Genomic DNA, 27931 nt, shown 5'->3' with positions numbered 1-27931 from the left:
GCGATTCCAGATTATCTAGTAAATCCCGCGGCGCTGCTGACTGAATCGGAATTGAGAATTGATTATCTAGATAATCATAGATAGCACATACATAATATTGAAATAAAAATGAATTTACGATGTTAGCCAACTTTCTCCCACAAAGTTCAAACTTTTTTTTATTTTCATATGTCTTTCTTCTGTATTTGGTCCAGAAATACATAAATACTAAAATTAATCATGACCAGCAATCAATACAGAAAATATAGTACATAATTGATTAATTGATTGGTAACTGACAGATGTACATAATTGTATGTACACTCAAATTTTACGCTTGATTTTTAAACAAGTACGGCATGGTATGGGTTCTTTTGGGTGTTTAGCTTTATTATGAACTTAGAAATTGTTTAAATTAATTACATAAATAATCAAGTAAAGTACATGGACACAACTTAGCTACACTAGCCGCGTATCCGTATGTGTTGTATTATATTTAGCAACTAGCATAAACATTTTTTTTCCTTTAAGCTAAACAAGATTTAGGACTACATTATAAATTAGACAAAGCATTTCGTGCCCGGCGGCAGCTGATCAGCTATCGGACCGGTGCAGTCCATGGACATACAGAATACTATAAATCATTTAGGCTACACATACATTTATATTAATATTAAGCTTAGACGTACTACATAGAAGAAGTAGTTAGCGGGCTTCACAGCAAACATATGGGATGCCTGTTGAAGGAGCTAGCTCTAAAGTAAATATTACTTATCAAAGTAGTCAATTTCCTTTAAGCAGACATGTGTGAATGGTATGGGTAGTGTATGGGTGTGTGAGAAAGTATTTATAAAAGTAATGTCTTTCGTATCATATTTTTTCCGTGTTCAGTGTTCCAATGCGTTGCTGCCCGAGGGTTTGACTAAGATGTTGGAAAACAAAATCATCGTAAATCTCAAATGTGCAGTAGTAACTACTATAACTTGTGTGTAGGATGCTCAAAAATGTAAAATTCTCCGATTTTGCGATTCTCAATTCCGATTCAGTCAGTAGCGCCGCGGGATTTACTTCTCGTTCTTGAGCGGCACACCCTCCTCCTGGGTGACATCGCTGATCTTTTTGCGCTCTGGTGGATTGTTCCAGGGCTGCAGCTCGCCTGAGCCCAAGATGGCAAAGACCACGGCTCCAGAGATATAGGTGGCCGCCAGTATCCAGAACACAATTTGCCATTGATGGAAGGATTTCTGTTGGTGGTATTCAATTAGTAAAACTAAATGATGAAAATGAGCTATTTTCTTCACTGACATCGTAGTAAGTCAGTGATCCGACCATCCACGTGGACAGGAAACCGCCAAACGAAGACAGCGTATTGGCCAAGCCGAAGATGGTTCCACCAAAGTTTGGCGCAATATCAAGGCCATTGCCTAAATAGCCAGCAGTGACAGCTCCATGGGCAAACAGGGCCAGCGAGAAGATCGTCACAGACCAGGTGGCATCGTAGCCCAGGAAGACTTGCACAATCATCAGCAGACCAGGAGTGACCAGAGCTTTAATCAGAGATTCCAAATTTAGTAAACGGTTTGTTAATGAAAGGACTTAGTTAGAGGACTCACCGAATGTTGTAAACAGTTTCCTTGTAGCTGTCGTGCTCAGGGTGCCCTTTTTGCGAAGGTAATCAGCCAGATACGATGAGGCCACTGCCATCACATACTTGCCCAGATAAGGCAGCGAGGAGAAGAGACCGTTCTGTAAAGGATTAAATCATTTAACATGCCTTTGGATTAGTTGTGCTCTCATTTGATAAGCCCACCTGCTTGATGTCAAAGTGCAGGATCTGAGACATGAATGTGGGCAGCTGATTGACCACCGTGAAGAAACCGAACACGGCCAGACCGTGGCAGCTGATGATGGCCCAGACGGCGGGCGAGCTGAGCAGCTGGGCCCATGGCACGTGGCTGGGACGCTTCTTGGAGGTGGATGTGCCGATGGCATCCTCGATCTCGCGTCGCTCCTCGGCTGTGATGCGTGGATGGGTTGCCGGGGTCTCGTAGACAAAGGTGAACCAGCAGATGGACCACACCAGACCCACAGCGCCCGTCAAATAGAAGACGCTGGCCCAACCAGCAACGGAGATGAGGTAGCCACAGACAGGCATGGTAATGGCCGCACCCAGCGAGGAAGCTGCAAGGAGCAGACCGAATGGTTAGCATGGATTCGATGGGTTGGGTAGGATGGTGGACTCACCCATCATGTTGGACATAAACTTGGAGCGCTCCATGGGTGGAATCCAGACAGCAGCCACCGGGTGAATGGCCGGCCAGGAGGCACCCAGCATGAAGCCGAGCACAACACGCACGATGATGAGGACCACGTAGTTTATGTGCGCGGCCAGCGGTGTAATCAAGGTGAGGAGACTGGCCCACAGCATGGAATGTCCGAAAACGCGACGTCCCCCGATCAGCTCTGCCAGACGTCCGCCTGGCAGCTCTGTGAGGATGTATCCCCAGAAGAAGCAGCCCAGCACGAAATTGGTCTGGTAGGTATCCCAGGGGAAACGCTCCTCAAAAACCTCCACTCCGTCGGGGTTTGAACTATTGGTGGCAGTCGCAGTGTCAGTGGAATTTCCTGTACTGTTCCCCGCAAGGGTGCTATTGATGGATTCGCTGACATTTGGCTGCACCATGTCCACAATGGCTATTGTAAGGTTAACTCTCAGGGCGTAGTTCAGCATGAAGCCGAGCATAGTCAGCAGATTGAGTACTTGGCGACATGATAGAGCGTCTGAAAGGAAGAATAAATAGTAGGTAAGATTTAGTATGATATCATTTGTGGGTTCCCATATACTATGTAGAATCAATAGCGATTTCGGGCAGTCACCTCATGCGGCTTGTGCTGCGAGCACATAAATAATTCTAATTCTCATTTTGTCTGGGTCGTCAAGGTTAGGTGCTTAAAATTCGCATGGAATATTCCCCATGAGCTTCGACAACAAACGAATAACCGAATCATCGACCGACCAACCGAATCACTGATAACGACACATTACTTAATTTCATTACTGTTGAAGCAAAAGTTATTGCAATTCTCGATAGCGATCTTATATATTAAACGATGTTAGGGCTTTATAATTTATACCGAAAATTTTCGATTTACCTTCAATCTTTACTCTCAAGAATGAAGGATGAAAATGAGGAAAAAATCCTAAAGATTACAGAAGATGTTTCGAGTGAATTATTATTCGATTGAACAACATCAATACGCTGAAAATCATTCGTTATGATTATAGCGAATGAACGAGCTCATTCTGTCGCTAAACTACGAGTTGTTCTATTACTTCTTTTATCATTCGTTAGTTAGTTATTGGATATGCAAAATTAAACCTTATCACGCGTCCTCTCCATTACAATATCTGATGTAATCCGTTGTTTTCATTGCACGATCCAACCCAGATAAACACATAATTACCCATGTCAATGAGCCAGTAAAAATCCAATGACAATAAACTGTCATGATGTGACCTCAATAGCATACCGAATTGCACATGAATTTGATTTGAGGATCGGAACAGATCTGTGGGTTTGGGTGTGACCAGTGAACCTGGACTGTCTGTCGCCTGATTCAGCTCTGTGCCAAACAACACAAACTTGATGATCATTCTGTGGCTATTAAATCAGCCCCGAAACTCCACCTCTGAGTCTGGCTTGGCTGCTGTCATCTCGACTGTGTTTTTGTGACCCTCATTGGGCTCTTGGGCGGTTATTAAGTGGCAAAGTGCATTGTTCGTGCACACAAATCTCGAATAAATTTCGAATGCCGTTGAACTTCGATGAACCCCAACTTCGATTCGCGATCTTTGAGCGCGAGCTTGTGTACAAATTTATGAGCGTATGTACATATGTATGTATGAAGTAGTGCCAGGCCAAGCGGCGGGGAAAGATAAACTTGCTCAGCTGCACTTCAAACCACTTTCCCATCCATCCGTAGTTATCAGGTGGAGGAAACAGTATTATAGGGGCCAGTCTATCGGCTGTCTGGTCGGAACACGCCCACCTCATTGATTATTGCCCCAATATTATGTTAATGTCATGCAAAATAGCTTCGGATCGTCTAGACATGGCATCGACATCGACTGCCTGCTAAGCGGCACTCAACTTCTATTCAAATTAGCACTCAAAAATAACCACAGCAGAGCACAGCCGAAACCGAATAATCAAAAAGCGCACACATAAAAATCATAAAAATAAAATAAAAATACAAAAAAATAACTAGTCATGTTTGCTATAAATTCTCGGTCCCATATAACCAGAAAAACGTGCCCGAAATACACTTCAGAAGAAGATACAAAAACTGCAAGGTTTCTTCATCTTAGACCAGTTTTGCTCGCCTGATATCAGATCGGTTTTGTTGGGACCAAAGCTATAGCAAATCGTGGATAATGGGTGATCAGAAGATCTGTGGTTAGAATTTGACGCTATTGCTGTGGTTGTACGTCAGTGAGAAAGTTTAGATCATTAACAGATACCTCTCTGTTAATTTCTGAGACATGTATTTGAAACCTGACACATGGTCTCGAATCAATGCTAATTGATTAGCGTGTGCCGCAAATTACTATCGCCATATCGATAAGGATGGATTAATACGATACTACGACTTCTATGGAGGAAATAATAAATCTTTGGTAGTCGAAAAAGTTAAGAATGTAGAGGCTAATAGAGGCTGGTAGTGGCAAAATAAATGATTTGTATTTTTCTAGTTTTCAAATCGAATATAACTCTAATGGAATTTATTGATATGCTCCGTTATTGGATTGAATATCTTTATCTTTCCCCATTCCATCTATCGAAACACTTAACATTAAAATCTCATTAAGCTGCGAGGGTCTGACGATAATTTAATCAACCAAAATTTGTATACTAGCCCTAATTTACCTAATTCAATTTATCACAGTTCCCCATAGCACATTTTAGTCATCGCAGCGACTCCTTGCGATAATATTAATGATTGAAACATGTTTGCCTCCAAGCGGGAGAGCCAGTTGATTAATTGTCGCCTGACTCTGTCTTTTTTCTCTTGGATGGGGCTTTACTTTTGTTTACCGACTAACTACTCTTGATATTCTGTATATTTTTTTTGCAATAAATTATTTGAAGGCTGAACCTGATGTTTACAACCGAAACCTGCCGGAGAGCTCAACTTTATTTTGGTTTCCCACTGCACGGTCAAGTCCGTAGATTTTGACAAATTCTTCTCGGAATTATAAATTAAACATTTGAGCTGAGACTTCGACGCCGCTGGCTCTGTCTCTGAGGTTGCCTCGTGCATAAAGCTATTTGATTTTGGCTGCTTTTTTTTTGCACTGATCTTTAGCATTTATGGTCTTTCGCTTGTACTCTACTTGAAACAAGTTCCAGGTCTGAGGCAACATAAGAACCCCATCAAAGAACGGCAAAATATAAAATAGCGCCTGCAAGTAAATAAACGATCGGTGTTCCTTTGGTTTTTGGGGGCAAACGTGATAATCAAATTACATTTTTATTGTGCCCAGACCAGACCCAGACGCAACAGCAACAGCAACAAGTGAATGTGAATCCCCCCGAGAGTTCGTTGAGAGAAGTACGGGTTTCGATTCTTTTTTGGGAGTTCGTTCGAGATGAGTTCATTGATTGGAAAAAGAGTTTAAGGAATTACTTAACTCAATTGCTTCACAATTAACAATACTTAACAATATATGTATGTACATATAAACGAAATGAATATATTTGGCTTCGACGCATATCCGGCACTTTTATTTGACGCAAAAGCAATTCTAAGTACATTTTCCAACCGAACATTATATTCCGTTCGGTTCTCTTTTTTTTGCACTGCTTTCTATCTGTATACGAATCTCCTTCCTTTTCACTTTTTCGGGTCTATTTATATTGTTCTATCGAACAAATGCGGGCACTGTGGGTACACACCCTCCACCCATAATCTTAAATCGTCTACAAATGTCGGTGATCTCTCGGCTCTCTCGCGGCTGCTGGCTGACCTTCAAAATTGTGCACAATTGTTGGGAAAAAGGCAGGGTGACTAGTGGTGAAAGTAAAATATTGATGACGATATCAAAGCCTCGACCGACTCTGATTTATTTACTCCTCTGGGGGAGGCGTGTTTCGGGTTCAGTGTTTTTAGTCTGCCATGTGATCGGATCAAGGCGGTGGAACATCCTCAAATCAATTCGCGCATTGGCCGGCTAGCAGTTTGCCAGAAAATTTTCCATCATTGAGCGCTTGACGTTTGTCGTTTTTGCGAAATTCGGAAAAAATCGAGCAAAGAAATGCCCGCATCGACGTCACACACTATTCTGTCAAGGTGCCAAGTGCCAATTTTTTGTTGCCCCACAAGAGAGAGAAGTCGCAGAATGAGTTATGGGGTAAGGTGCGACTGTTTCTAGCCACACACGGATCCACTTTCGAGATACGAGTCTAATCGTACTCGTACTCCGTATACATTACACCCACACCCACACCCAGATCCCCATCTAGATCCAGATATACGGTCTACATTGGGAAATGCCATAAACTGTTTTGCAGGACAGATAAGTCGCTTGATTTGGCGGCCCCAAATACACACGTTCCACGTTTCGGGACAGTTAAACAGTCAACGATGAAAAACAGCAGTTCCCCAAATGCTTCCTAATGAAACAATTTTCAATGGAAATATATAAACGACAGTGATAGAAAAACACTTGTCTTAGATGTATATATTGTGAACCGCGCTGTACTTGTGGCATTCATGTAAATATATAAACATGTATGTATGTGGATGTGTGCATGTATTGCCTATATGTATCTATCAATTGGATGACATTGCCGCGTTGCCTTGCCTTCCAGCAGCGATTATTGGCTTTGTTATGCTGGCTAACTGCATTTCCGTTACTAACTGATTTACGGAACTGGCCTCGCTCGTTTCGGTTCGGTTCGATTCGATTTGAATCTAAATCCATTGCTGATTTTGTCTGTTTTTGTGTTTGCATTTCCAATTGCAACGTGCTCTGGAAACTGGTTCTACTTCAAGCGAACAATAGCTTGATTAATTGTTGATTTATTGTTGAATTTCTTGGAGCACTCCCAACTGCTGTTTGTTGAAGACACACACTTCCGCCCCATCCCCTCCATCGCCATTGCATGGGACCCGGTCGCAGAAATCTTGTGTCGTCTGTTCGCTTATCACTTTTGTTGTCTGATTCCGTTTTATTGTTGCTATTTATTGCCCTTTTCCAGCAATCTGAAGGGTCTCGTCTCTGAATGTTGGGAAGTTGGGTCTCCCCAGCATTGTCCTAGTTTCGGTCCTTTCACTTCGCACATACTACACAGAAATTTTCCATGGAAATTCACAACTGGGTCCGAGATTGGGAGCTGCACTTGCGAGTACATATTGCGCTTTCCCGTTCAAAGTGCAGTGAGACGTCTGAGTATCTGTATCATTCAGTCATACGATTTATATAGATTTACAATAGATTCACAGCTATTCTTACTGATAAGCCCTTCCCTTCCCCCATTCTTCCACGATAAGTCTTTGGAATGTAGTGCAATTGTCTGATGAACTAAATTTCTGTGGGGTGGCACCGTAGCGAGTGCAGGAAATGAAAACGTTTTATTTTTGCAGTTGGATCCAACGGCAATGCAGTTGCCAAGGTAAATTTGAGATAACCCAAGAGTACCAATGCATTCCATTTGTACTATTGATTAAAAGTTTTCTTCGTTCGATCTAAGGACTTGAGAATTTAAGATTGCTTAGAATCCTTTCCGCTTTGCATTTACTAAAGGTATCGTCAAGTTGTCTGTTCCCGTCGCATCGCATCGCATGTACATACATACATATCTAAGACATGCACGTGCATGCTAATGAAGTGCTACAGGTTGTAAACAAGTTGTTGTGGTCGCTGTCATGTCGTCTCCCCCCTTCTCTATGTCCGACTATGCATGTGTATACTTTTTATGGTATAATAAAAAAATATAAAAGGGGCTCGTCAGATGATTTAAGCGTTATGTGGGACCTTCTAGCTTCGGAATTATTGTTATGGAACGTTTTAATATTATCAAAATCTATTTCGGAAATAGCAAAAAACTAAAACTCACGAACTTTGGTACTTTGAAGCCATTAAACGAAGACACGCGTTGCGGTTGTCTTGTCGAAGGATAGATAGGGGGCTTGACTGTTTAGTAGCGTAAATATTTATATTATTTCTAGTCAATCAATGGAGGCTGTCTCCGTTCTGTATTATCTCCTCACTGTTCACTTCTAGGGGCCAACCAGGTTCACAGTCAGCATTAATTCTTATTACTGTCTGAGCTATTCATTTTAATAATTTCGATTCGAATAACGCCAGCCCACAAGTGTATTTGAAAAGCAAAAAAGTGTGCCATGTGGAACGGAAGTGACATAGGAGACATGAAATTATAAATAAATGTTGGCTGCAAGATGCATTTTAAGGTATTTGTATGTCGCAGTTTGATAAGCAAACAGCTCACAAAATTCCAAGAATCGAATGTACGTCAATTAATAAAAATTTTATTTCGCACAATTATATTTTTGTTTTTTTTTGTTTTGCAAGTACGGGTACGACTACATACATATATCGAAAACTGGACCCGACTTCAATCATGACTTAATTAATGCATATTCAGAAAACACAGATACAGAAAAATTGAATCGGCTGGGCTGGGCTGAGCTGGGTTGGGATGGGGGAGTTTTTGGAACACAATGGAGTGAGGGCCAATCATGACACTCATACGAGTAAGACGGCTACGAGTCTACGAGTAAACAAACTTTGCCTTAAAGTGGCAAAAGTTAAATAACAATTTATCGCAAGCTATACATATTTATTCGAGCATGTGCATATGCCTGGTACATTCATTACTTATGTCTCGGCTTAGCCCGATTCTTGATTATTCCGTGCTTCAACCGACGACGACTCCGACGTTTCTGTTGCCATGGGGTGAATAGCCCTATGGATTCAAATGTGAATTATATTTTCTTCTTCATATTGTAGGGGCTTTAATTTACCCACACACAAGCTCTGATAAGGGACATGTCTTTATTTTGGTCACATTTCATTTCATTGTGAAATAGGAAATGGGAATATTTTTAATGATTTTAAAAGCTTTTTTCATTCAATGAAACATTTATTTATAGCCATAATTCATTTGTAATTGGAGATAAGCTGTAATGGATATGGTATTTGTTTCTACTGAAATTGGGTTTGGGGGGATAATTATATTTTAATTATTAAATCCATTAATAGTTTATTACACCTCACGACTATCTTTTATGGATCCACATCACATCATCTTTATGAGTATATCCCCTAATCAAGTCCTTCATTTACAATTCCCCTTTCTTCAGAATGCTTAATGCCATTTAAAAACCTTCAGTTATAAAACCAATTGCAATGCCAAGCCACCATAAAAAGTCATATGAATCGTATTATTTTTTGAATCACACCGATATATACCTACTCCTAGACCCCGATAATTGGGTTAGTCGGATTGGGGAGTGGGTGTTAATTACACGAGTCTCTGGTTTGTACATACATATAACAATTGACTCTAATCGAAATGCATTTTATTTTGTTTTCGCTAAATGCAAATTAAAAATGCATTGTGCCTCGAGGGGAAAGACACTCTAATTAGCAGCAATTATTGTCAATAACCTCGTCATATACACACGCGCCTTCAAAAGTGTCTTCTGGGGTAATTTGGAGTCCGAAAAACATTTATGGAGGCGTGTTTGACACTCATCTGTTGGACTGTAATACAATTCCAGAAAGAATGCGTTCTGGTCGTGAGGAATATTTCCCTTCGACTACTGGCCCCTCCACCTTCACTGACCGATCCGCATGCTTGGCCGTGCTAATTGGTAGATTTGATTTTTGGTTAGAGCCGCTGAGCTTATCGCGGCGGTCGTCGAAATGTGCACTCGGGCATACGATGCCGCCCGCCTGGCCAGACACCATGCCCCGCCCCTCTCTGTCTGTGGCTGTGTCTGCGACTAAAGTGCTAAACATCTCAAAAGTACGAATTAAATAGTAAACACTCGGATGACAGTCGCTGCTTTGCTATTAAAAATGTGCCGTAAACTAGACCCAACAACAATAATCGCGTCAATAATTGTACACAACGGAACAAAAGCTGCGAAATGTACTCAGAATTTAGTCCATAAACTAAACTTTCCACTCAGCAAAAGTCTATGTGGTGTGTATGACCATTGATTGCGACAGAGAGAGAGAGAGAGAGAGAGAGAGAGAGGGAGACCCCAACTAACGTGTTTAGTTAGCGTGACTGTGCTAATTTGTTTGCATATTTTATGGGCTCCTTGAAAATGTCATAACAATGGCGTCATAGGGTACTCCCACTGCGTAGTCAAGGTGTCGTCAGTTGTGGGCGTCATAGTCGTCGTACCTATCGATGACACCACGTCGAGGAGTGTCCAGTCACGCGAGGGATATCAAGGTGTCAGCTATCGTGGATAGGAATATGCGGGGGGATAGAGTGACTTCCAATATCTTATCTAAAGGAATAATAGGAGTAATAATTATAAAATCAGAAGTCTCGTTTTCAACTGCCGCACACAAAGGAGTCTGTGGAAACAGTCAAACTGTCAACTGGCCTTCAAATGGACCGGGATCGAGTAGGAAGAGCGCGTTACCCCATTCTGGGGAGCCGTCATGCGGTTATTGCTGTTGTTATCTAGAAACGGAGAAAAAAAGGGGCTCGGCTCAACTCGGTCCGGTTGGATTCATTTGGGATTCTAGCATTTTCGATGCCCCCAGAGTTGGGTGAGTTGATACGTCAGCAAATGATTTGGTGACAGACCACGAACTGTGGAATTTTCTGCATGAAATCAATGGGTTTTCCTTCCACTTACCCCTGACTCTGTGAAGGCCTCCTTTCTCCGTGTTGGACATGACGCCGCAGCCGCTCTGAAAATGAAAATATACCAGGAATGAGCAACCGTTTTTAAATTAGAGACGAAAATATCGTAGAGCTACAGTGATAAAGATCAAACAAAGAGATATCAATGGTCTGAAAAGTTAATGAAGCTTTTTCCGGAGTAGCTCCCGGTTTGTCCTCTATCACTTATCTTATCTAACCGCTGTCGTCTCGTGTTTGTACCTGAACGTGCCCACAAAGAAGTCTCGGCGCCAGTCCCACAAAAAAAATTGAGTACTATATGGACATTGTCTGTCCCATGACTCAAGGTGCATAATTATATCGCACTGACTGGCGCGTTAGCGTTAGCTCATTCACAACTAACTGAATTCCCTGTCTCTTATCTGCACGTTCCATTATCATCGTCTGTGTATCTTCAAATGCCGCCGCCATACGGATACAGAGGCAGAAACTTAAATCGTAATGCTAAATATAATGGAACCCCTACACGCACTCACCCACCGCTCACCAAAGAGACCAGAGAGAAAAAAAGCAGCGGCTCTCAAAGCGTTTCCCACGCCAAGTGCAGGAGAGTGTCGCTCATTTTTCTATTCTGTTTGGATCTGTTAGCGCCGCCATAAGTTATTGAACCATCACTTGAGGAAATTTTTCAGCTCTACGAACGAGCTAGGAGCCATACTGTATGTGAATTCTGCATGCTAATTCCCACTAGACGGACACGTGTATGCAGCCCCGAGCATGAGAAACTTAGTCCAATCAATTAGCTTTAACTGCGGTTTGTTTAATGATTGACCAATTTGTTGTGCAAATATTTGTTGGCGTCTTGGCGACAACATAAAATGAAAGGAACCAGTTTCAGTTTCATTGTGCCGAAAATTATATACCCTTGCAGTTCGGATAACATTAGCTAATATGCTTGATTTCAATACTAAGTTCTGAAACATAGAGCTATAAGAAAAACAGTTTATATATTTTGTTTACATGTATTTCACAAGATCTACTAATACCGCTTATTCAGATTTATTACCTGCCCAAATATGAAAGGAAACTATATAACAGGTAGCGACATAAGCCGTCTGATTTTTTATGCCGATCCTGCAAAATGATTAAGCCCACTGCCATATTTTCCTGTACCTTCTCGTATGACACACGAAATTATTGTCCTTGCCTGGTGACATGATTAGCCTTGCCTTTGAACGTTGCCATGTTATTAACCGACTGAAAAGCGGCATCTGGCAGCGAAAAAATGTGCGTTTGACTTGGGCATTGACTATATTCGACATCTATATGGTCACATGCTTGTACGTCATCTTCCCACTGTACTTATTTCGATTCCTATGTGCATACACATATGTATGTACATATGTATGTCCATATGAACGTCATGCCAAAATCAGACATAGCCATAACGCGTGATTTTTCTCGCGGTGGGAGGTCAGAATCGGGTAATGTACATAAGTACTAATAAAAGCAATTATAGCTAACCAATAATGTTAGTAACGGAAAAGCATGTGTCTATTTTTATAGAACATGTAATTGCTATTCAAAATCTTACTTATGTACTTATGCCCATATGTATGTATGTATGTATTTTCTTGTTATTTAGATTGAACATTTCCTGATCGTTGTATCGATTTCATTGTTTTTTTATCTCAAATATTTAGTATATCTTTAATTGCTTGTGATGATGCTTTAATTACTTCCACAAAAAAGTTATCAACCTATTCAAATAGTTTTTTGATTCCTAAATATTTACTTATTTAGCTGCTGTATAAATATGGAAAACATGATTTGTCTTAATAAAAGACTACTCATTCAAACATTAAAAATCTTTTATCTACATACATTAGTTAAACTTGGATAATTATAACACACAAAACAATGTGTTAGCAACAACTTTTAATAGATATTGAGAACACATTGAGAAAAAACCCACCTTGCACTGGACGACAATAATAAATTGTAAATGGAAGTTGTTTATGGAAAATTATATAATTTGTTCAACACAAACCGATTAACAATCTGAATCTGAATATAATTATATTTATAGCGATTTGCATAAAAACCAACACACAACAAAACGGAATCCGCGTCGGAATCGACTATGGAATGCACGTGCACGATATTTTATTTTTTGTTTATGTTAGAAAACACTTTTTCGAGGGCAATTTTTGACACTATACTCAAAGACACCACAAAACCTGAAATTAATCACACACTGCACACTCCGGGAACTAAACGGAGTTAGAGTATTGGAGAGACAGACAGACAGCTGTTGATTATTTTTGAAACAGAAACTTTTGGCGCTTGCGCAGACACTTCGAGATTTCGAATACGGAGTCGAATCGCCTGCTGCCTGCTGCTGTTGCTGCTTCTCTTGGCTGGCTGCTGTTCACTCGGAGCGTTGGAAGTGAACTGAAAATACTGCCTGCGCGACAGCGGCTTTTTCTTTGCTTTGTCAGTGAAACGTACAGACAGAGCAGCGGCAGAGCGGTTGGCGCTCCAATGGGGCCATTTACAGTGGGACTCTTTCGTTGGGGCCTCTGCTGACGTCGGCGTCTACGTAGTCGCCGCTGCTAGTGCCGCCACTGTCGTCGTGGTTGTGCTGTTGTTCGTGGGATGCGAAATTCCAATTCTTGCGCCGTTTATTTTATTTTTATGCTGTACCTTATTTTTTGTCCGCTTTTCGATGTTATTACGGTGCTGTGTGATTGCTTCTCTCCATCTCTCCTTCTCTGTTTCTCTGAAGGCTAGGATCGGGACCGATGCTTTGGATACCCTTGCAGAACGATCGTTCCTATAATACTAAAGTGTTTTAAACTGGGGTTGTCCTTTTTATCGAGGGGATCCATAGGTGGGGTCTGAATATCGTTTACAGGAAAATATATACATTTTACTACTTCACAATTAAACCCACATGCACTGAAACAATTAAAGTTTAATAATCATTATAAAATATGTATAACAGGCAGACAAATTATATGGAGAAACGGGTCCAACGCTCCACCAGACTGGGTCGAGCCGAGGCCCGCATGCGCTCGTCGAAGATGGGACAGAACTTCTCGGGGAACTTCTGCTGCAGGCATTTTATAACCGTGCCAGTGAGGTAGTAGCGCGGCGGCCAGCGGCACTCGCAGGGTGGAATACAGGCTGTGCATATCTTCTCCATGGCGATCCATTTGCTCCTGGTCAGCGTCAGCTGTGGGGTTAGGACGTTCAGGCGCCATGGCAGACGCAAGTCCCGCTCTGTCCAGTCACAGTCGCAGGGCGGAATGCAGATCTTGCACATTACATCCTCTGGGTGTACATCCGGTGGCTCCGTAGGAGGGGCCTTCTTGCACTTATACATGTTGAAGCGCGGTATCATTCCAATCAGCTCGGTATAGTTGTGCTCCCGTTCGCGGCGCAGCCAGAGGTCCAGCAGATCCCAGTGGTCCAGGTTCTGGGAACGCTCGCGTATCAGCTGCATGCGGCGATACAGGTCCGAGCGACGCACTTCATCGTAGTTTACTCCTGTCTGGGTGTGGAACAGAAGGTAAAGCTCATTTGGCTTCTCGTCGGGCAGGGTGATGTTGAGCGAGAATTTGGCCAGCTCGAAGTGGAACAGCATCCGAATGCCATAGGAAATGTGACGGATGTGATCAAAGTCCTTGATGTTCATGGCCGACAGCGCGGAGGCATCCACCAGCAGCAGTTTTCGCCCCGTGATCATGTTAACGCGAAAAGTGTTCTAGAATATGCAGACAATGGTTCAACCAATCAGATCAGATCGGTTGGCTTGTCCCGTGACCTACCATATATTCTGGATAACCATATCTGTTGATCCAACGCCTTATATCCATCTCATCCCACTCATAGATCGAGGAAATCGGTAGCTTATCCACCACATTGACGCACAGTTCTAGGAGGGAAGCCGGCGAGGCACGGAACTGAATCGGTACATCGTCGAGGTCGACCTTCGGGCGACCCTTGAGGAACTCGTTGCGTCGAAACTTGATGGGGGGCACACCGGTGCGGACCTTCTTCTTGAGTTTTTTCACCAGAAACTTGGTGTCTGCAATCCCGTACAGATATGGCATCTTTTTTCAGCCCTAAATTTAGTTTACTTTTCGATATATGTATAAAAAGAGCAGAATAAGAAAAGTATCAACGGAAAAATATAGATTACTAAGATCCGATTACTGTGAGTAAGCTATTCCCCATTTTATCTAGAATGCAAGGCCCTTCCTCCTCATTAGAGATCATCGTGCAGAGGGTTTTAGCCATTTTCAATTGTCTACCCAGTGCTCTACTGGTATCTCTACTGGTGGCGGTCCTGGAAGGGCTCATGTTTCCATCTCATTTCTTCATTATGCTTTGAGCGCTACTTCGTTAACAATCTGGCAGAATCTGGCAAGATCTAAACGGAACCAGAACCAGGTAGATGCCAGGCCGACTTAGATCAGAGTCGTCCCTCCCGTGTGCGGTTAAAACATCTGTCTGTCAATCAGCACATGGCAAAAGTGATTTATTATTGGTAATACACAATAGATCGGTTGTCCCAGCTCATAACTGTCCGGAGACGGTCAGGTACGTTACGTTACGGTCTCCGGCTGCTGGCCATGTGCTAATGTTGTGTCGTGATTATCAAAACATTGTCAAGAGCAACGCCATCGGTACATAATACTTACGAGTACATATTTTTGTACATTTATGTATATATGTAACTACATCTGTAATACAGATATATACAGATTCTGTATATACAAATATCTCAATGCGAATATTTTGGGTTTTTTTTTTTTGCTTTTATGAAACCCCGCGAAATTAAATCGCTTTGGGGCAACTGACTGGAACTGACTCATCCGTACAACAGCTCACGTGACAGCCATATTGGAGGTGATTTTTATTTAAACACGTTTTCATGGTTTTTTTTGGTTGTTCATTATTTATTTTTTTCGGCAATTAAGCAAAACCCAATAAACCTCATCAGCTTCATTTAGGCGAACGCTTACCTTCATTAGCATATGCCCGTTAATTTTTTATTTACATGTGTTTCTTTTTTGCAACAGTTTTTCGCCGTAAGCTGCGATGACACTTCCCCCAATCTATTTTTTTCGATTCTTCAATTAATTGTGTTTGCGTTTGTTTTTATTGCGATATATTTCGATTCGGAACTAAACACTTGACACATTGTCTTCAGAAGATGGCGTTGGATTTGGCTGGGCGGATCTGGTGACACGAAAGGCGTGGCTTTTTCTCAGAATTACAATAATATAACTAACAATAAAGCAATAGTCTTATGTGGATGATTTTGGGACATTCGGGAGGCATATCTGATACTCACATTATCCCTAAACTGGAATTATTCAACAGAAGATCTTGCAAGTGCAACAAACAGCGTAACAAGAACCGCAGCAAGACAACTTCGACACCATCTTTGAAGTGATTTCACTTTCGTTGAAAAGGCTTTGAGACGCCACCATGAAAACTGAAAATGATATGACCATGTAAGGGCAGATGGCTGGCTACCAGCGGAAGATAGCCCCACAATGGTGGCAACAATAAATTAATGTTCTATTTTTGTAGCTAACTTGAATTACATGCTACAATCAGCACCAGCCGGACCAGAAATATAGGCTGTCCCAATGGTCAAGCCACAAGTTAGACCTAAAATAGAAGACGTGGCTGTCTGCTTGTCCTGCCTGTCCGTGGGCAGCTAGACCAACATGCGTTGGTACGGGGTACAGGTACATGAAAATTAATAATGCAAATAAATTGTTAACTTTAAACGCACAAATTCCAGTCTGCTTACGGCTCTCCCTCAGTGTGGTGTTTGCGTGAGAGAGTCTGCAGCGGATGTGGCAGCGACGCGACAGCGACCACTTGAGGTCAGTTCGATCACGATTCCACATTTTCTGGACCAAGGTGTTTTGACGTAAGGTGGAGAGAAATTTCTCATTTTATACCTAGCACTCAAAGATGCACAGTTGTACATATGTCGGAAAGCGTTTTCCGACCCTTTAAAGTCTATGTATATCCGAGATAATTTAATTATGTCTGTCATATACAACATTTATAATATAATGATAATGGACAACCAGAGATCGCGAAAGCGTCACCTTGTACAGACACACATTGGTCTGGGCCATAGCCAGCGCAGCGACATGGCAGAGTAGCGACCGCGCAGCCTCCAGCAAGATCACGAAGACGAGCCTCCTCTTCTTCGGGCTGTCTAGTGGCGGGTGCATAAGTGTGCTCTGTTCGTGAGTGTGTAAGTGTACATTTCTCGGATACACTTGAAGAAAATACTGGACGGGCTTAATTAATGTTATGCCTAGATCAGCCCACTTTTTGCACTATCGTCGAGGGGAGGCGATGGGAATAGGACGCTATGGGGCGAGACTATTATTTGGAATTCGAGCTGGTGCGCCTGATTACATGCCTGGAACATTTTAATTGATGATCCAAACGCAAGGCCCTAGTTTACAGCTTCGTTTGGTGTTTTTTCTCGCTTTTCTACGTACCTCTTTCGCCTGGGTTGTTGTCTAGGCTGATTATTGCTTTGGCTTGTTGTTCGTGTATCTTTTTTGCTCGCTTTGAAAGCTGGTTTCAAAGTCCTGGAATGGTGGAATGATTTATTTGAGATAGTTATCATAAAGAGCATTAACATTAAAGGACAGTACATTTTTAACAAAAGATACTTTATACATTTCATATTATTTTCTAGATACCGAAACTGGAATGATATTTTTTCGAACCATCAGATGATTGTCTCACTGGGACTTCACCTTATCAATGAAGCGCGCAGTTTTCTCTTCTTCTTTTTCTTCTGCCAGACGTAATAACAAAGACTGTTTTTAGAAAAGCAAACACACAATTTGAAAAATTGTTAATTGCATTTTTAATATACCTAATATATTCGTACATACATATATGTATGTACCTGCTATCTACAGTTGAGCTTCGAATATGCGAACTTCCGAATGACAATATAGCTACAGCTTAGAAGAAGAAGATTGCGCTAGAAGATTGTTTTGGAACAAAAAAATTATATACCCAAGGGAAGCTATTATTCCGGCTTGCACTCAGACCTATCTTACAGGTTTTGATAATCAGGATCAAGTTCACACAGCATCATATCGAGAGAATAACAAATTTAAATTATCTGGTATATATGTATGTGTGTATATTTTCTAGAATATATAATATGTACATACATATGTGCATATGTGGGGATAATAGAATATATTCTGTTCTAGAATTTATAATATGTACATACATATGTGCATATGTGGGCATGCTTTGAGTTTTAAATTTTTCAAAATTAGCCATTTTCAACTTCTATCCCCGACGTAATTCGATTTTTTATTAGTTTGTGTGTGCTCTTCCTTTTTAGCTTTTTTGCGTCATCAGCATCTGGTAGAAAAACAGCCGCAGCCGAGCCCCCTTATGATGGGGTCTATGTGTGGATCTCTAAATTGTAACATATACACACGTACATCCCCACAGATGTCCACAAATACATATAGTATGTAGGCGTGTATACGCGTGTATAGAAATTTCAACGGATGCTAATAGATTATGCTGGCGAGTCTTTTCTTCGCTTTGCGTCTGTTGCCAACGGCAAAGTGATGCGTTCAATAAAAACAAATATTATTTTCCAAATACAAGCACCGCAAATAAACAAATTGAAGTATTATTGAAGTGCTGATACAGCAGAGAGTTCAATTTTGATTGACAGCTACAGCCAGAACAGTGAATGCAAATCCGATGAACTGAAATTGAATGGAATCTGAATCAAGTATCAATGGATCGATGTGCATTCTATTTTGTCATCGATCTAATTATTTAGACTTTCTTTGAAACCAACCCCTCACTGCAGTACACACTAAAAGAAAACTACACACACTCGAACACATTACATATGCATATAAAACTGCTGTCAACTGGATGCTGACGTCACACTTGGGCTATTTTTCTAAAGTCCAACTTACGAACGCATCTATCACGATCGTTGCTGCTGAAACTGATTGATGCGCCACTTCCTATAGCCCACAAACTGGAAATACATTGCGGGATAAGGCAAAGTTTTGCAGCGCGCATGGAAATTTTACTCCGCTCCGTAATAAATTGATAAAAGATTTGTCCAAGCAGGGAATCTTCCAATTAAATGGGGTAAAACTGCGCACAAAGTGAGTTCAATTGCCGGGTTAGCTTATGTGGGCGTGGCACGTGTAGTCATTGTGTATGACATTTGCATTAATCTTAATTGATTAATAACGATTCAAGATCAAAGCCATTAAGCATGCTACATGGCCGTAAAATGTAAAAATAAAAAATTTTATGTTTCAAGGAACATTCCCCCGAAAAAGGAGCATAAAGTCCATATGCCGCGTCATGTGGGTACGAAGATGTAACTTTGAAACACAGACAAGAAGTTAGTATTCCGATTAGATTATTCTGTTAAGCATGTGATCTTAGATCAAAATCATAATTTGAAAAAGCAAACGCAATTTAATTTGTTTCGAGGTGTGCTTATAGTCGAGCCACTCATCTAAAATAAATATATTTTATATTTCCCTGGAGTTTTCAAACTCAATTAGCGATTCCAAACATTAAATATCGATTAATATCAACCAGAAAATACGAACCAAAGAAATTTAATTATCGAAGGAACACTGGCGTTTCAACGTGTGGCAGTATTATTGTCCTTATCTTTGTTTTCCTCGTCACAGTTTTCGTTAGTGTCCTGATTCTGCTTGATAGTTTTGCTCGCCTCACGATCCCGCTGGGATTTCTCCCAGGCCAGCTCGAATGGATACTCGAGAGGCTTCAGTTCATCCGGACACTCCTGCTGATTGGGTGCAGTGGCCTCGTTGATGGAGGCGCCCCTTGTATGAATCCTCTCCAGCATGGCAGCATTGTGGGTCTCGGCATTGAGATTAGTGATATATTCGAACAGCTGCTCCTTGCTGTAGATGTTCGGCAGTCCGCGTCTCTCGAAGAAGTTCACAATGTTGCCGCAGTCCCGCATGAGGAACTCCAGGGCACTGGGATGCTTCGGCTCTACACTCTGGGCCACGTCGATGAACCAGCACTTGCCTTCGAACCAGAGAATGTTGTACTCGCTAAGATCGGCATGGACCAGCTTTGCCTCATTATATAACTTGTGCATGGCCGCCACAATTTCCTCGTAGGCGCAGCTCAGCTCTGAAGAGCTCAGACGGGCATCCTTTAGCTTGGGCGCCGCATTGTGATTGTCGCCGATGAAGCGCATGACCAGAACATGCTTTTTCAGGACCACCACGTCTGGCACGTTAAGGCCAATGTTCTGCATGCGCATTAGATTGTGCATCTCCTTCTCCGCCCACATGCTTATGATAACGCGGTGATTTTGCTTGCTCAATCGATCCTTGAAGCGATAATCGTCCTTGATGTACCGATCCCTCTGCTTGAACTCATTCAGTGTCGTCTTAAAGATCTTGATGGCGCACTCCTTCGGCAGGAGGTTAGGCGGCATAAGCACACCGCTTTGATGACCATGCTCATTGCTTCCCGTGTAGCTGGAATCGGAGTTAGCGTGAAGAATCACGGCCTCCTTGCCCGTGGAGATGATGCCGTTGATCTGTTCGAGGACTTGATTATTGATCAGCTTGTAAAGGAGTAGGCGAGTGCTGGCATCCAGGCCCATTTCGGCGGTGGCCACTTTCTCGTGTCGATCGGAACGGCCGCGACGGGAGTAGGCCTTCAATTGATTGAACACCTGTAAGTGGTTTAATTTGGGTTGTGTTAGCAAATGCTGATTAAACATGGTATCAGATTGTGGCCCACCTTGTTAGAAAGCTTCATGTCGAAGCCAGCTCCATCGCCAGTGGGAAACTCTGGGGGAAACGACATCACGCGCTGTGCATTGCGAACAGCGCACAGCTGCGGATCATGCTTGGTGATCATTTCGCCCTCCTTGCTCATTTTGAAGCCACACCTCGGTATGGACTCCAGCCTCTTTTCGTTGGTTTCGAAACGGTCCCAGTCGTGCCTTAGACGCTCCAGTTCGTCCTCCTCGTAGTCATCCTCCTCGGTGTCGTGCAGGAACTCTACCTCGCCGCTGCGTCGGAACTTTTCCAGCGTTACAGTCACTTTGGACTGCTTGTTCTGCTTCTGCTCGATGCGACGCAGCTGCTCATTGTACTCGTGATCAAATTCTGACTGCAGCATTTGGGCAATGACTGCATCTGAGTCGCTGCCAGCACCGCTGGCGTCTTCCTCAAGTAGTGCCAGCACCTCTGGTGGCAAATCGGCATCCGCGCACTCCTTCAGGAGAGCAGAGTAATCCTCCCAATCTTCCGTTTCGCTGTTGGTCTTTGCTGATATTGCGGCCACATCGGAGTAGCTGGCAGCACCCGGTGAGGCTGCTTCTCCGCCCCAGATGGAGGAGACCTCCTGCTCGGTTCTCTTTTGGGTTTGCTGATGCCGCTTTACCTCCTTGTTGTGCAGGCGATGGGCATACTGCTCCGACATGATATCAGCTAGACTCGCGGTCTGCATTGGCTCCTGGGTCTTGATCCATGGCGACGACATTCTGGCAATAAATCAATACAGAGATATGTCTCATTATTTGGTTCTGCCCAACAAACCTTTTGGCACTTTTGGCGTGGGGGAACGGCTCCTGATAAATTTTTAAGTTTGTCTCGGGTGTTGCGCTACAACAAACGATTCTTTTAGCTGGCAGCCAGCAAGTCTCCAGGCAATCGCTTCCTGATTGAAAACTGTTGATATTTATACCGCAGTAAAGGTGGAATTCACCTGGCGAGGCGAAGGAGGATTACAACTTAGTTGCAATTCTTTTCTTTTTATTGCATTAATTTTTCTTACAAATGTTGTGAAATTGCTCGAACTGGGGATGGAAAAGCCCGGTAACGATATTTTTGTGGCTAATTTTTATAATTTTACTTAGTAATTTATCAGTATTAATGGCCTAACCTAACGTTAAATTGTCTTACAAAAATTTAACTGACAAATTTTAAGGTTCAATTTAGTAATATTTTCAATAAATAAAGTGAATTTACAAAATTATTGAAATATCGATAGGTCTCCGCTCTGCGTTTTACAGCACTGAATTCGAATAGAATGTCAGTGCAAAACGAATGTGCAAAAGTATCGATGCCTGCCGATACTTTTTGTTGTACTTGTACATTTTTCGCCAAAAATAATAATAAAAGTGAAAAATTTTTTTGTTAATATATTTTTGTTGTACAAAGGAGAAATGTTATTAAATTAGTCGGCCTCCTTTTTCGCCAGCAGTAACGGCCGCATAGAAACCCCGAGTGCAATAAATACGTGCTAACGCTGGTAAGAAAGATGGAACAAAAACGAGACCGAAAAAAATCAAAATAGAATTCCGAATTTAGAATATGACAGACCAAAAAAATTTCTGCTCGAGCGCATTGCCTCTGCCGCCTCCGCTGCCGTTGCCGTCCGTGTGGGGGGACTTGGGGGTCAAACTTGAGAGGGAAAAGAAACGAGATCGGGGCGACAGAAACAGAAGCAGCGAACCAGTGACACGGTAGAAGCGGCGGCAACTGATTTCCGATTTCGTCTTGGGGTTTTGCGCGCAATGGATTCTCGTGGAGATCTGTGCTTATTTGTGCTTAATTCTTACTTACTTAATTCCTTCAGCACCTCTCGCCAGCCAGCACCCACAGCACACACATACGAACGTTGTTAAAGAATACTGGTGTAATTATTATTTCTCTTCTTTTCGTGGACAGAGGTGCCTCTTCATCATCATACACTAACCGCCAATCCGCAATCGCTACCGCTATTCCGCCTTCCGCCACTAAAACGCCACATTCGCCATAAAACATACCAACTTACGCTTGGGGCTTTGGGATCAGACTACCGAGTGATAGAGTGAAATGATAAAGTCTACCACCAACATACAGGAACAGCGTCTGCCACGTCCCGAGGACCAGCCACAGCAGGTGCACCCGCCGCAGCCGCCGCCCCCACCGCCGCCGACGCATCAAGTGACCGCCGTGATAGCCAACATGGACACACTAAAGACCGCCTTTCTGCCAAATCTCAGCATGGACCCCAATGTGCATGTCAGTCCGCACTACTGTCCCATGTGCCACCAGCAGTTCGAGCGGACCCAGCACGTTACAGAGCACATGCAGCTGTGTCACGGCATAACGCTGAACGCTCAGGGAGCCATCACATCGCTGGAGGCAGCCCAACAGCAGCACCAGCAACAACAGCAGCAGCATCAGCAGCAGCTGAAGCCCAACTATTCGTGCGTTAACTGTGATGAGAAGTTTGGAAGCGCCGTGGATTTGGACGAGCACCAGCGAATGACGCACCAGGCGACAGCCTTCCTGGCGCGTTGTCTCGTATGCAGCATTTACGGCGTGCATTCGGCCACGCCGAATCCCAACGAATACAAGTGCACGCAGTGCGGGTCCGTCTGCACGACGTCCATGCTGGCGGCGGGCCAGCAGGCGTTCATGGAGCAGCAGGAGGCACCCGTGACACCCGACGAGCTGCCCGCCATCGCACCGCGTGATATGAGACTGACGCCAGAAGAGCAACATCACCAGCAGCAGCAGCAGCTGCAGCAGGAGCACCATCATCAGCAGCAGGAACTGCTGGAGCAACAGCAGCGGGAACTGCAGGAGCATCAGCAGCAACAGCATCACCAGGACGATCTTTCTGGCGACCAGGTGGCCCTTAAAGTGCCGCCGCTCACCGTCAAGCTGAACAAGAATTCGAATGGGGGCTCCGTCGCCCATCCCCAGGTCATCATTAAGGAAGAGCCGCTCAGTCTGAGCGACAGTGGCGATGTGGTTAACGCTGTCCCCGTCTATGCCATACAAGCGAATCCCGGCGTGCAGGTACCGGCCTCTGGGGCCACTAACAGTGTTCTGGTCAGCACGCGGATCGTGACCGCGGATCAGGCACACAAGATCCGGCATAAATGTCCGGACTGTCCGAAGACATTTAAGACGCTGGGAACACTGGCCATGCACCGCAAGATCCACACAGGCGAAGCAGAGTAAATTCCATTTATATACGTTCTATGTGAAAGTATGTTCCCGCCGAACAGTGTGACCAGCTCTTAAAAGTGTAGCCATTCGGTCACACTTTTCTGTGGGAAAGCCCGTTATTAGTTTAGGGGCAGCCCTGGTTGCAGCACCCAAATGGAACCATACAATTCGATTTGAATCGCTATGTGCTTTGGTTCCGTTCGGGTCTGACTAGAGACTCCCCCATCTAACCGTTATATTTTTACCATATTGTATATGATTTTTTGTTTCCTTCGGACCAGCTGAGCGCATGGGCGCGCGCCCCTTAAGCGCCTTGGGGCGTGAGCCATGCGCTCGTGTGTGATGTTTGTTTTGCAACTTATTTTTACATCGACTGTTACTAATAATATAATTCTGATTTTTCTTTCTTTTCTCCCGCGCCCTCTCTATTTATTTCTTTATATCTCTCTCTCTCTTTCTATTTTTCTGTGCGTTCCGTTTCTTCCTGTTATTTCGAAAAAAAAAACAAAAAAAACTGTATATCTATGCCAATTCTTAACTCCATTCTCCACGCCCCGCAACCTCGACAGCGCCACGCCCAAAGAACGCCCCTACACGTGCTCCTACTGCGGCAAGTCCTTCACTCAATCGAATACACTAAAACAGCACACTCGCATACATACAGGTGAGAAACCATTTAGATGTGGCTATTGTGGCAGGGCGTTCACTGTTAAGGATTACCTGAACAAACATTTAACGACTCACACGGGTGAGAAGCAATATTTTTCAAATCAAATCAGTCAGTCAATCAGCTATCAACTCAACCAATCAATCGACCAATCAATCAGTCAATCAGAAATAAATCACTTCAATAAGCAATACTCAACAAAAAGAGAAACCTCTGTATGCAAGTCCATTCTCATTTGCCATTAATCTCTTACTCTTATTCTTACTCTCTCCTAATCTCAGTCTCTGGCTCCCTCCTTCTCTCACCGCTGCGCAGGCTGTCAAAGCTCGCTCTGCGAAAACGTAACCAGAAGAACATGGCAAAGAGAGAAAAGCACGCAGCACAAAGCACAGCTACGATGATCAGTGCCAAAAGCTTTTGCCATACTCTTCGTTGAGCAGCCAAAAAAAAACATCACGTTTCGGCAAGCCGAACTTTACATATCCTCACAGAAAACATTAGCGATCACTCAGCAGTATTTGATGCTATTTCTGCTAGGGTATAAATGACATTGTGATAATCCAAATCCGTATCGCCCGCCGCCTCATCTCATTACGTAATAATATGTCTCGTATGCATTTTAACACCACCAAACCACAGCCAATTATATACACACACATCTTTATATATATATGTATATATATATCTATAAAATATCATCTATACATAGTTTGATTAAAACGTGCAAGCCCTTTTGATATGCATATCTCTACTGTACCTACACACACATAAATCAGACAATCAAAAAAAGTTGTTGGTACTGCACGCACCATGACACATATTGGCGTTGCAAACGATATGTGCTAACCAAGTGTCCCAACCTTCCTTTCGCCTTCGTTGTTACAGGTGAGAAACCGTTTCATTGCGGCTACTGTGAGAAGTCCTTCAGCGTGAAAGACTATCTCACCAAGCACATACGGACGCACACCGGCGAGAAGCCGTACACATGTCCATATTGCGACAAGCGCTTTACACAGCGGAGCGCTCTCACCGTGCACACGACCAAGCTGCACCCGCTCTAGGGCAGGCCTGGCGGAGGCCGTCAGCCCGCTGTTGCTGCCGACCCCGAGAAGCCGTCGTAGAGGAGCCACCACTCCGTTTGGAGGGTGTGGCGATCAGTGGCAGTGGCAATACAAGGAGCAGTAGCGATAAGCAGGAGCAACAAACTAGAATGAAAGACCTTTTCAAAGACGACACACATACAAGAAGTTAACTGAAGCGGAGCAACGCAACCATCGACTAGCAAATCTCCTCGGAAGGGATGCTAGATACTAAATTACTATATTAGATTTTCGTTTTCAAACAAATCAAAATTTTACTAAACTAGCGTACAGTTCTAGAATTTTTAAGTTAATGCAATTGGTTTTTGATTCAATTTGGTTATGTAGATGTTTGCAATTTTATTTTTTATATACTATATGATTATCGTATATTATATTTTGTTATTCTATGAGATTTTATATGGTGACTACTTAGCGCGCACTCACACAACCACGCGCCGCTATATATATATATATACAGAAACACACACACACACATATATATATATTATTTATGCGTATATATAAAGAGAGACAACTATTTTTTATTCGTATACTTTGTGGCAATATTAATTTTATCTCAAACTTGTTTGTAAAACGTTTTAAAAAAAACAAAGAAGGGAACTCTCAAGTCTACGCGCAAACTTAAATTATTGTTAAAATTATACATTTATGTATTCGAACTCAATCAACACTAAATTATTTATTTTTCATAAAAAAACACTATTCGAAATTTTTACTTAACCCATGAAAAACAAAACAAAAAAACACTCAAGAAACCAAACCATTTTTTAAATATTTGCATACGAGCAGGATCTCGTTTGTTTTGGCTTTAAAAACATTATTTACTTTTAATCTGTTTAGCTTGTTTTATTCAAGAAATGTTAAACATTGTTTATTTTTAAAATTATTTAAGTTAAAAGCGTCGCTTTTGTTCGTTACACTAAACAGTGAGATTGTATAAAACTAAACCTAAAACTATACCTAAAAAGAGAACAAAACAAACAACTAAGCAATTAATTTTACAAAATTTTGCATTTTTTAACGCAAGTCGAAAAGTAGTTAAGAGCAAATTGAAAATCTAAAAATCTACGCTAAACGCAACACAGCTTTATGCGCCAAACTAGAACATTTAACAGATTAAACATAAACTAATCTATAAATCTATACAATTGATAATTTTTATAAACAAGCTTTAATTTGTTTTCTTAACATATATACTTATGTATGGATGTACTTTATCCAAAAGAGAATCAAAATTCATCATTTTTACTACTACTTAAAAGCGACTTTATAACAAAAAACTATTCTTGGCCGAGTTGTACGTACTAAACAAACAAAAACTGTAGCAAAACCAAACCCATGTACATTTTTATAACATAGTGTTATATAATTATATAAAATATATATACAAATATATACATACATATAAGTCTGTGTGTAATATTACTGCATAATACACTCAAACAAATTGTCTACCTTAAATGGCACATAGCACAGCAACAACCGATGCGCAGCGCATGTAAAACCAAAATAATTTGTAAGAACTAAAAAATTGTACTTTTTTAAGTTTTAAATAAACCGAGATGACTTGACGATCAAAACAACACACAAACAGAAACGAAGGACAGCTTATCTAACCGCAAAACTAAGCAAATTAATTAACTAAGCTCTTAGTGAATATGTGACTGTATGAGAATGAATGATAATTGCATAACGAACTAATCATGTTGATAACGATACGTACTAAATACCGATTAACTATTAGATCTTAGCTACGAAACCAATAACGAAGCCAGACAACACGCACACGACAGTTGAAAAGTGAGTAAATGGAAGGTAAACTGTAATTAAAATGAAATTTATTATATATATATAACTAGATATTATTATTATGTATGTATGTACTTGCAATCTAAATTTACGTGAGCGAACCTATTAAATATTCGAGCAATATTTCAATTATACATACAAGATGAACTATGTATATATACAAAATAAAGTCCAACAATGTAGAAAGATTATATACGAAAAGAAAGCGCTTTCAAAAGAAGTTTGATTTCACTGAGACTGGATAGGATACGCTCAGAGGTTCTATTATAAAGTCGTTTTCAGGAATTACTTTCGGGATCCCAGGTAAAGGATGTCACAAACAGCACAGCTCAGCGTTTCCTTTTCGGGGGCACATCCTATATTTATTGTCATCTGTAAACTGCAATCAATCCCCAAATAACCCCAAACACCACA

At 42.1% G+C, this 27931-nt stretch overlaps 4 protein-coding genes across 7 annotated transcripts; 1 reads left to right on the top strand and 3 right to left on the bottom strand.

The window, feature by feature from the left end:
* Window positions 1-348: 348 nt before the first annotated feature.
* On the bottom strand, window positions 349-13328 carry LOC111076964 (sialin). The gene is made up of 7 exons (XM_022371041.2): window positions 12850-13328; window positions 10888-10942; window positions 2224-2760; window positions 1790-2160; window positions 1593-1725; window positions 1285-1526; window positions 349-1223 (listed from the first exon to the last, which is right to left on the bottom strand). The coding sequence occupies exons 2-7, from the start codon at window positions 10925-10927 to the stop codon at window positions 1044-1046; spliced, it is 1503 nt and encodes a 500-aa protein (XP_022226733.2). The 5' UTR covers window positions 10928-10942; window positions 12850-13328; the 3' UTR covers window positions 349-1043.
* A 509-nt stretch (window positions 13329-13837) lies between these two features.
* Window positions 13838-15064, bottom strand: LOC111076966. The gene is made up of 2 exons (XM_022371047.2): window positions 14708-15064; window positions 13838-14643 (listed from the first exon to the last, which is right to left on the bottom strand). Exons 1-2 carry the CDS (start codon window positions 14990-14992, stop codon window positions 13891-13893), a joined length of 1038 nt encoding a protein of 345 aa, XP_022226739.1. The 5' UTR covers window positions 14993-15064; the 3' UTR covers window positions 13838-13890.
* A 4346-nt stretch (window positions 15065-19410) lies between these two features.
* On the bottom strand, window positions 19411-21914 carry LOC111076962 (serine/threonine-protein kinase RIO3). The gene is made up of 4 exons (XM_022371040.2): window positions 21768-21914; window positions 21530-21698; window positions 20727-21474; window positions 19411-20658 (listed from the first exon to the last, which is right to left on the bottom strand). The coding sequence occupies exons 3-4, from the start codon at window positions 21471-21473 to the stop codon at window positions 19582-19584; spliced, it is 1824 nt and encodes a 607-aa protein (XP_022226732.2). The 5' UTR covers window position 21474; window positions 21530-21698; window positions 21768-21914; the 3' UTR covers window positions 19411-19581.
* A 141-nt stretch (window positions 21915-22055) lies between these two features.
* Window positions 22056-27111, top strand: LOC111076965 (chorion transcription factor Cf2). Of its 4 annotated transcripts, none has more exons than XM_022371043.2 (4): window positions 22058-22244; window positions 22664-23946; window positions 24508-24602; window positions 25491-27111. In XM_022371043.2, the coding sequence occupies exons 2-4, from the start codon at window positions 22811-22813 to the stop codon at window positions 25664-25666; spliced, it is 1407 nt and encodes a 468-aa protein (XP_022226735.1). In that variant the 5' UTR covers window positions 22058-22244; window positions 22664-22810; the 3' UTR covers window positions 25667-27111. The 4 variants fall into 4 exon arrangements, with proteins under 4 accessions (XP_022226738.1, XP_022226735.1, XP_022226734.1 ...); XM_022371042.2 differs by having other exon boundaries at window positions 24508-24686; XM_022371044.2 differs by having other exon boundaries at window positions 22059-22244; window positions 22838-23946; window positions 24508-24686.
* Window positions 27112-27931: the final 820 nt, after the last annotated feature.

The sequence above is a fragment of the Drosophila obscura genome, unplaced genomic scaffold (assembly GCF_018151105.1).
Source record: "Drosophila obscura isolate BZ-5 IFL unplaced genomic scaffold, ASM1815110v1 contig_36, whole genome shotgun sequence".
Taxonomy (NCBI): domain Eukaryota; kingdom Metazoa; phylum Arthropoda; class Insecta; order Diptera; family Drosophilidae; genus Drosophila; species Drosophila obscura.
This window is presented reverse-complemented; position numbering and strand designations above follow the sequence as displayed.